Genomic DNA, 10,604 nt, shown 5'->3' with positions numbered 1-10,604 from the left:
TCTCCTTTCCTCTACTCTCCACTCATCTCATCATCTCCTTTCCTCTACTCTCCACTCATCTCCTTTCCTCTGCTCTCCACTCATCTCCTTTCCTCTACTCTCCACTCATCTCATCATCTCCTTTCCTCTACTCTCCACTCATCTCCTTTCCTCTGCTCTCCACTCATCTCCTTTCCTCTGCTCTCCACTCATCTCCTTTCCTCTACTCTCCACTCATCTCCTTTCCTCTACTCTCCACTCATCTCCTTTCCTCTCCTCTCCACTCATCTCCTTTCCTCTACTCTCCACTCATCTCCTTTCCTCTACTCTCCACTCATCTCCTTTCCTCTGCTCTCTTGTTTGTTTGTTTACAGATGCCTTTAATCTAATTCATGTTCTGTCCACCTCCCGTCTGGACATTCTCTAAGCTTATTTATTTGTTATATATCCTCAACTTGGACTAGTTTCTGACTGTCTCCTTCCCTTCCCTTCTTCCTCCTTTTCTTCCTGCTTCCTTCCTGCCCCCCCCTTGATTCCTGATAGGAGACCCTTTCCAAAATGATCCCTTTGCAAAGCAGCCGCCCGCCTCCACAGGTATTTATTTGGGGGAAGAAGAGACTGGTTTATTTTCAACATGCACACGCATTCTATACACAGTAAAATGGTACTTAGTTCATCTCTGAAAGCGTACTAAAAATACGACTACATTTGACTGTGTAATAGAATATCCATAGCTGCTATATAATATTTGTCATTAGTGGGCGGTGGATCCACGCTTCTGTTCTCATGCTCACAATCTAACAAGTATATTGTTGCAAATAGCCTGCATCCTGCAGGCTATTTGCAACAATATACTTGTTAGATTGTGAGACAGAGCATCAGCTGTGATGCAGTAGTTCTAGTCTGTAGTAGGTGTGGATGCTTTCGATGGTGCGAAGTCTGCGAGCGCAGAGCGGTATGGGTTGATCAGAGTCTAGATAGTCTGTGAGCGGTATGGGTTGATCAGAGTCTAGTTACTCAGCTCATGGGGCCTATAGGTCCAGACTCTATATAGCAGTGGTTCCCAAAGTGGGGTCCGGGGACCCCCAGGGGTACCTGAGGGAGTTCCAGGGGGGACCCATCTATTTTGTTCATGTTCATAAAGTGCTAAAGTGTTTAAAGCAGTGGTTCCCAAACTTTTTCATGTCAAGGACCCCCAAATTGACACTACTTAGCCCGTGGACCCCCATTTGAAAAGATATGCCAGGGACCCCCATAAGAGAAGACGTACACATTTAGACGTCTACATTTAGACGTCTACATTTATACGTCTACATTTAGCGTCTACATTTAGACGTCTACATTTAGACGTCTGTATACATTTAGACGCCTACATTTATTTGTTATCCGTGTTGCGAGGATGAGGGGGTACCTGGAAAAATATCTACCCCAAAAGGGGTACCTGGTCCAAAAAAGTTTGGGAACCCCTGCTATATAGCATTCGGAGATTGTGGAATAGTTGTCTGGCTACGTGAGACTACAGTCAGTATAACACATGATTTTAACAGGATAATAGATGCTTGTTGCTCATAATTATCATGAAGTTATTTTCAAGTGGTTCTGAAACCACTCCCCCTTTCTGTTACCTATTGGAACTAAGTCCCACTAGCACAAACTCTCCTCAACCCGTCTTGCATTCCAAGAAGACCAGAGTAAATATTCATAAACGGCAACGGCAATATTATTGAACATGTGAGGTTAAAGAGACTGATATTTGCTTCCTGACCTCTCACCCATGCCTGCGTTTACATAGACTTTACTCTGACCCTTAGCATAATTAGCTGACCCAGCTGGCCCATAGAACAACATTAATGAGATGCGTAATGTTGCTACAGTATCAACCGCCTGTTTCTCGTTAGTCCCACATAATAACACGCAGGCGTTTGTTAAAGTGTTTGTCAACGTTTGCAACCTGGAGATTCGTTGAGCCACTTCAGGACTGTCGTGGGTTCATGATGAATAACCCTCAACTCTTTTATTGCTATGTACGAACATATTCGCACAGACCTTACACACGTTTCTAAATGGGGTCCTAGGATCCGTTGTGGCATTAACACCCTTGTCGCCATGGCCCGCGGCACCGCGTGTTATCATAATTACCCTTTGATCGCCGAACCCGCGGCACCACGGGTAATAAGCGTTATATCAAAATCGACAGACGGAAGCCAAGCACTTTTTCAAAAATAGCGAGTAATATCTGAACACCAGCTGACTGACGTCTCCTGTCTTTCCCTCAGATCCTTTCGGGGGAGATCCCTTTAAAGAAACGGATCCCTTCAAGGCCTCGTCTGAGGATTTCTTCAAGAAAACCACGAAGCCAGATCCGTTCTCCACGGCGGACCCCTTCAGTAAAAGTGCCACGTTACCCCCTAAGGTCTGTTTGTTATGTGGATCTCGGACAAGAATTTTGAATAATTGGACTGCATGGGGTATAGTCTAGAAGTTAGAGAGGTGCGTCTGTGAGAAGTAGGAAAAGTGAAATAAGAAACAATTGATACTCAATCATCATGTAGCATTGATGGGCTACTGAACGAGGCACTGGACTCCTAGCATATTCAGACACTCCTCAACCATGCAACACTGCAGCAGTGTTGTGGTTTCACACCAGTAGCTTCCAGGTGTGAATGTGAAGCAACATGTTTCCGTTTAGAGAGCATGTATGGACACAAGCCTCAGTGTGGAAATGTGGTGCGCCTGTGGCGCACTCTAATAAATCGGCTTCCCGTCATCATGCACCTGTAACCCAACATGCATTGCACTAGTGTCACGTGATCGGCTAATGGCGTTGGCTTCCGGAGGGCTCGGGTGTGTTTTTCTGCACACGCGAAATGGGGCAAAGACAATGCATATGGCAGAGATGGTATAGGGAGCAATGCCAATAGCGCGGCGCAAGTGTGTTATGGAGCTGGTGGCTATACTGACATGTGATAATTAGAGATGGAATGGGCGCAACCATAGCAATGCAAAGTGGAAAGTGGGGGCAGTGATAGCGGTTGCGCGATAACTCCACTTCTGCCACTTTCCCCTTGTAAGATAAGATTGTAGTTAAAGGTCCATACTGGTCTAAACATTTCATTATCTAATCACAGCTTCGCACATGAGCATAGAAATGCTCTTCTGTTAGTGTTAATTGTTTCATTTTTAGAGGTAGTGGTTGTCGTATATTTGCTAGTATTCTGTCCTCAGTCACTAAAATGTTAACAAACATACATGATTAATTGAGTCAATGTTAGCTTAACAACACTGTGCCGTTAATCAGTCACAGACATTTGAATTTTGAATTTGAACACAACAATAGCGTAATGATGCAATAAACTGTAGTGTGTTGGATGATTTGAAGCAGGTTTCAAATCTCTGCAGTTAAATGTACTTACTACTTACGACGTACTGAAATGAAATGTACTTACACAAACCACAGTATTTCAAGCATAACGTGAGTTGTTATCAGAAAGTTAAGCATGCCAGACAACCAGTGTGTTCCTTTCAGTAGGAATATAAAAAACGTTGAATATTACGTGTGATTATTTGCAATAAGCTATTGCTAACACATCTTCCGATGCTTCCCACAGCCGCCCGGTCACTTTACAGGCGGTGACCCGTTCTCTTCAACCAGTCCAAAACCCAAAGGGCCAGGTATGACGTTTTCTGTTAATCCCGTTTCTACATACACTGTACAACATGTCTGTCTGCCACTGGTTTTCTGCATACAGTACACTAACACTATACACTTTTCCCCCTTTCATTCAGTCTATCATCAGAGAATAGACCACCTGTTTACATGTTTTACATCCATGAGTATTATGCATTTCAGATTAAACATAATTTTATGTAGGACCTCCCATCCCATTCATGTGTTTTTTACACCAATTATTTTACTGTAACAGGGTACGGGTTGTTCTTCGCCCTTTCAATTAGTAACGTCCGACGCCCAGGACAAAGATTGATTCAAAAGACGGAGATTATTGATATCAAAACCGATCGCATCGCTCCACAGGCTGGGAGCGTCTGTTGTGGTACAGTGGGACGTCATCGGAAATGTTCCCCCCATGTTTAGCCGATGAGACCGAAAAAACCCCGTTCAGAAGCCTTTATTGCCATGACATGTAAACATGTTAGGAATTTGGTTTGGTGGACAGCAGAGTGCAGTTATACAACATTAGGACAAGTGCAAAACAGGACAAGACAGTCCAGCAACAACAACAGTGCAATGAATAGTGAAGTCGCTAGTTGCGGTAGAATGAATCATACCTCCCGTTGTTGTCGATCGCCTCTAGAGTGTTTTGGCTACATCTAGCTACTTCAGCCACATCGGGGATAACATCGGGTCCGTCGGTAAAAGTGCTGCACTGCTATAAATGGCTGGGCGCTATGATTTAATGGATTAAATAACCCCGGGCGTTCGGGGTGTTAATGTGATGAGTTGGTGTTATTTTTAGAAGTGTTATTTTCTGTTTAAGCCGCGGGACATGGACAAAGCATTTTGGGGGGTCCCCAGCCAAAAACGTTGAGAACCCCAGGCCTTGTGTGTGTGTGTGTGTGTGTGTGTGTGTGTGTGTGTGTGTGCGTGTGTGTGTGTGTGTGTGTGTGTGTGTGTGTGTGTGTGTGTGTGTGTGTGTGTGTGTGTGTGTGTGTGAGTGACGTGTGTGTGACGTGTGTGTGTGTGTATTCTTTTTAATCATATCCTCAAATGGGTAGCCCACCTCTGCAGAATGAACACAGGGGAAACCCAGATGCCTGGCATCAGTCAGAGCGCCGGGCTGCTCGTAAAAATAAAAAAAGACCAACCAACAAAGTCTCAATTGGTCGCCTGTGCTCCGCTCGAGCGCAAGAAAAGCCCTTTCATTTTCCCCAGGATATTAATCTAGTCCACACAAACACATACACACTGGGTTCTGTAGGGGGGCAACGCGGCAGCGCTGGAATGCCGCTCTGTGATTGCAGGAACACTATAGCCTCTCTCAGTACAGAGACAGCACTCACTGTTTCCACTGGCTCGGGTTCCCATGTTGGTCTGCCTATTAAACCATGCATGGCCACGGAGGAAAGGTGTCATATCCGTTGACTCTGTGTCATTATTTGTTCTTAAAGGTCACCCCCCCCCCCCCCCCCCGCACACACACACACACACACACACACACACACACACGCACGCACTACAGATTCATACTAAAGCTACTTTTGCTACTTTTCATTTCCTCCCAGCGAGCACGGTCAAGACCTGGGCGAATTAGTGACGTCTCGATTGGGGGCAAATCAAGTCAAACCAAGACTAATCACATCTGACCCAGAATATGACCTGATTTCAACCGACATACATTTTACCCACTAAGACGGACGTCCCTGGATGAACCAGAGAGAGTCCGATCGAGGCCAGATCAACTTAAGTCGTTTCATAACTAGTCAGATCTGGCCCAGAATAAGCTATATTATTTAAACTATTATTTCGTCCTGGAAATGACGTAAAGATCATCCCCATATGCTGTGATCTGGCCTAGTCCTGAACGTAAAGATCATCCCCATATGGGCTGTGATCTGGCCTAGTCCTGAACGTAAAGATCATCCCCATATACTGTGATCTGGCCTAGTCCTGAACGTAAAGATAATCCCCATATGGGCTGTGATCTGGCCTAGTCCTGAACGTAAAGATAATCCCCATATGGGCTGTGATCTGGCCTAGTCCTGGCCAGGAACAACATATTTTCAAATGAGGGGTCGACGGCCAATTACATATATTTTCGGGGGTCTTTGACCTGAAAATATTTGAGAACCAGAAAACTTCTTCATTTGTATAGAATCTGTTCTCAGGTCTTATACATTCTTTCTTTCATATACTTATTGTTTTCCAGATCTCTTTGGAACGTTAGACCCGTTTGGCAGCAGTTCCTTCAGCAGCGGCAGCAGTAACAGCACGGGGGGCTTCGCAGACTTCAGCCACATGTCCACCAAGCCCAGAGGAGACCCTTTCGAAGGCGGCCGGGCCAGCTGGCTTCCAGATTATCAGAAGGTACACCGACCCATCCATCCAAAAAAGATTTAACCCATTCTGACCTGAGATCAGATTAAAAAAATGTCTATTACATCCTGAAAGTTTCATTATTAACCCATTCTGACCTGAGAAAATGTCTTCGATTTTTTGAAAAATAGCAGATCTACAAGCTCATAGCGCTATGAGCTTGTAGATCTGCTATTTTTCAATAGCTAAAGCATAACATAATGCTAATACCAAAAGGGGTTCCTGCCTAAAATGGGTTAAAACACGTCTGACCACCATGAAATAAACTGACCGGTATGACCGGCTTTAATGCCATGTTTAGTTTTGCTCTCGTTATGTCTGTATTAGTTATGGTCGGAAGATATAAACGAGGGTCTAGTCTTTGTTTTAAGCATTGTGTTATACTTTAGCTATTGAAAAAGAGCAGATCTACAAGCTCTGCAAAAAAAATCTTTGAATATCTATTCTTTCAGAGCGAACGTTTTTAACTCACATCTTTGCTTCTTGGGGGTTGTTCCCTGGAACAACATACTGTACTTTCAGATTGGGGTCGCGGCCAATTATACATATAAGTTTGGTGTTCCTTCACATGAAATAGTTTGAGCACCACTGATACAGAAACATAGGTTTTTCAGAAAGCTGTCATGATTTAGATTTGACCTCAGGTCTCAATGGATTCAAATAGAATTCAAGGGACATCCGGCTATAGCGCAGAGGAAAGTTTCCTGCCCGGTGCCGCAGGTATTTGAACCGTCCGCGGTGCATCCGGCTTGGCTCGGCGCTTCAACAAACATAACATTTGGGTGTGTTCTCGGGGGGAGCCGGGCGGGGAGGGGGTGGCAATCTCTGTTGCTGCACTAGTAGTCTTGCGTGGCCAGACTCGCGTTGCCTCTCACAATTTCCAAATGCTTCCGTCATACAGTCTGGAGCAACGGGAGCTCTGATCATGAGTACAATTTACAATTGAGGCATTTAGCAGACGCTCTTTATCCATTAAGCAATAACAAAAGCATGGCGATACATCACATACATAAATGTAGTTATCATGAAACATGCGTAAGCTAAGAACGTAACAGTGGAGTATCTATATAATGAAACTATATATAAACTATATACACTATACTATACATAATTTATGTACTATAAAGTGCTATGACTACATCAAATGCAATTCTAGTGCTGTCTACGTAACATGCTATAAGTCTGTATAAACTTATAGAAAAATATGAAATGAAAAGAAAATTAAAACATGAAATATGAAAAATATGAAGCGGAAGTGAAGCCTCCTCCCCACTTCCGTTTCGTCTTTACAGTAGCACAGATTTATCCTAATATAAATATAAATCATCTAAGCATAATGTAGCTTGCTGCTTAGCAGAAATGGAAATAAAAAAATAAGCTCTAATGATATGAACGGAAATGATAAACAGATTACTCTGATTTTGGGAGCTGTAGTTGCAGACTATGGGCTGTATTTTGCGTGTCTTAAGTACCAGGTCTTATTACCTAACTTGAGTAAACTAAAGACCTGGAGGCGTGATCAATGCTCTTTGGCCACTCAGAATAGCCAAATGGCATTGAACAGTAGTTCTCAAGTTAGGTAATAAGACCTGGTACTTAAGACACGCAAAATACAGCCCTAGATATACTAGCATTCAGAGATTGTGGAATAGTTGTCTTGACTACTGCACTATAGCGACTCCCACAAGTTGATTCAGGGGCGTCTGTTTAGCACGATGCGGAACTATGCTATGCCTCCCTATGCCTCCCTGTGAAACCTGTCAGTCAGGTGAAAAAGGCATGTGTATCAAAGGATACAGGGAAGGGTTGCAAGGACACCTGGCTCACGAGAGGTTTTCCGCAGAGGGGGAGAGAGAGAGAGGTCCTTGTCAATCCTTGTCAAACCAACTGTCCCAGTCAAGGCAGGCCTCCTCAGCAGTTCAAAGCGAGTACGTCTTCCTCTCTCACCCATGTACTGCATGTGTGTCGTCTTCTTCTTCTTCTGCAGCCAGGGTTTGTGGACGACCCTTTCAGCAGGAAGAATGACACGCCGGCTCTACCGCCGAAGAAGAGTGTTCCTCCTAGGCCCAAACCTCCTAGTGGTGAGTCACAGAGTGTTCCTCCTATAGACCCAAACCTCCTAGCGGTGAGTCACAGAGTGTTCCTCCTATAGACCCAAACCTCCTAGTGGTGAGTCACAGAGTGTTCATCCTATAGAGTAGACCCAAACCTCCTAGTGGTGAGTCACAGAGTGTTCCTCCTATAGACCCAAACCTCCTAGCGGTGAGTCACAGAGTGTTCATCCTATAGACCCAAACCTCCTAGTGGTGAGTCACAGAGTGTTCATCCTATAGGCCCAAACCTCCTAGTGGTGAGTCACAGAGTGTTCATCCTATAGGCCCAAACCTCCTAGTGGTGAGTCACAGAGTGTTCCTCCTATAGGCCCAAACCTCCTAGTGGTGAGTCACAGAGTGTTCCTCCTATAGACCCAAACCTCCTAGTGGTGAGTCACAGAGTGTTCCTCCTATAGACCCAAACCTCCTAGTGGTGAGTCACAGAGTGTTCCTCCTAGGCCAGTTGGTTTTCAACCTTTTCCATCTGAAGGCCCATTATTTATTGGGCATTTGATCTACAGTACTTGACCACCATTTGATGAGATTTAGCCTCTCGCATGCTGAGTTGATGTTGGTACCATTAGGAGGGATAACAGGCAAATGTTGATTGAAAATAACAACTCTTCTACATTCTCTTCTCTTCTACATGTGTAGACTTCTGTTCTTGTAAATGAAGTAATGCAGATGTTAATTAAACTCAACCTCAAATGGACCTGTGCGGGTCCATTTAGTTTCATTTTACACAGTTAAATATCTAATAAGGGTCCATTTGGCTACCCAACTCTTCCATCATTTAACTGGGGACCACCTGGAAACCTCCTCAAGGACCACTGGTTGAGAAGCACTGTCCCAGACCCCGGCCGAACCTCCTAGCTGTGAGTCAGAGACGTTTAGAGGTTACAGGAGGACAGGTCGTTGAGGGAGTCAGTAACAGCCCCGTTGCGTAACAAGCGAGGTTCCAGCCAACCAATCAAACCGCTTAGGCAAAATCAGCATTCCAACTGTGCTGCATGCATGAGACGGTTAACTGTGTGCTTCATGATACAAACAATACCAGTGGCTTGCTAGTGGTGGTACACAGGGAGCCATTCAGCCATCTTTCTTTCTTCATTTCCCCTGGCAGTTCCCCGTCTCCCGTATTGAGATGATTTGGATCATGTTTTCAGGCAGTAGTGGGTTAAGATGTTCCCAACCACTGGTACTAGTACCACTGGTGGTACTTGAGCCCCCCTCTGGTGGCACACAGAGGAGTCTCCCAAAAATATATATTTATATAACAGCACACATAGACGTTAATAGAAGATTTCAGAACAGATTAATCACATTAGACTGATTAGTGATTAGACAGAGTTTTGTCAGAGCAGCAGCATTATTGGCTTAGGAATGGAACAAAAAGGGCAGGTCTACGCTCCTGTATTTTAACATCGGTTATTGGTGGTGCTCGGAGAGACAAATATTTTCTGAGGTGGTACTTCAGTATAAAAAGGTTGGGAACCAATGGTTAAGCGGTGTGTGACACCGGAACGTCCATTCTCTAGTATTCTCCGTTGTCATCCAATATACACGCTAAACAATGTGCTCGGATATAATAGCCATAGTGAAAGTTTGGGCTAGAGATTGAAGGACTTTCAACTCTTTTTTGAATGTGTCATAATATCAGGTAAGCCAAAAAAGGGGTTCCTTATTTAATCATCATTGCATCATTTTTGTCAAGTGATACATACAACCCTAATATGAATTGGTCTTAATGGTGAGTGTTTTTCCACTCTGTAGACATTGCTTTGGGCAGAAACAGGGCGGGACAGTGTAAGTATGTCAAACCACCACGTGACGTGGTGTGACGTTCCCTAGCCATAGTAACCCTGTCTGCACATTTGCTTCTGATGCACATTTTGTTGTTCCACAAGATATTACTTACAAAACAGAGCTCTGATAGAATTCTCCTTTAAACTTTTATATTTATTGCTATACTATTTCTCCTACATCATGTGTTGTGGTACAATAACATGTGCAAGGGATCCCAGTGAAATGTATGCTCCTGTTAGGACCTGTGATTTGAATCCCTCCTGTTAGGACCTGTGATTTGAATCCCAGTGAAATGTATGCTCCTGTTAGGACCTGCAATTTGAATCCCAGTAAAATATGCTTTTGTTAGGACCTGCGATTTGAATCCCAGTGAAATGTATGCTCCTGTTAGGACCTGTGATTTGAATCCCAGTGAAATGTATGCTCCTGTTAGGACCTGTGATTTGAATCCCAGTGAAATGTATGCTCCTGTTAGGACCTGCGATTTGAATCCCAGTGAAATGTATGCTTCTGTTAGGACCTGTGATTTGAGAGTGGCTTTTGCAGATACACAGTAAAATCCTCAGTGTTCGTTTATCCCGAAGCCAAACAGCTTGTTTTGAAATCAATCAATCAATCAATCAATCAGTCAGTTTGTGTTATGAATCTTGATTCACAAAAACAAAAATCATTGT

The 10,604-nt window shown here is 44.0% G+C and overlaps 1 protein-coding gene across 2 annotated transcripts in view; it reads left to right on the top strand.

Moving 5' to 3' along the window:
* LOC308319431 (epidermal growth factor receptor substrate 15-like 1) overlaps positions 1 to 10,604 on the top strand; it is a 57,718-nt gene that overhangs the window by 33,421 nt on the left and 13,693 nt on the right. For both annotated transcript variants that reach the window (XM_080769509.1, XM_080769508.1), the window contains 5 exons: positions 523 to 573; positions 2,256 to 2,392; positions 3,588 to 3,651; positions 5,865 to 6,022; positions 8,019 to 8,112. In XM_080769509.1, the coding sequence (XP_080625635.1) occupies positions 523 to 573; positions 2,256 to 2,392; positions 3,588 to 3,651; positions 5,865 to 6,022; positions 8,019 to 8,112 (504 nt within the window). The remainder of the gene's footprint in view (positions 1 to 522; positions 574 to 2,255; positions 2,393 to 3,587; positions 3,652 to 5,864; positions 6,023 to 8,018; positions 8,113 to 10,604) is intronic.

Source organism: Protomyctophum bolini (assembly GCF_963924005.1).
Source record: "Protomyctophum bolini genome assembly, chromosome: 8".
NCBI classification, from domain to species: Eukaryota; Metazoa; Chordata; class Actinopteri; order Myctophiformes; family Myctophidae; genus Protomyctophum; species Protomyctophum bolini.
The sequence above is the reverse complement of the archived record's forward strand: the minus strand, read 5'-3'. Positions and strand labels throughout refer to the sequence as shown.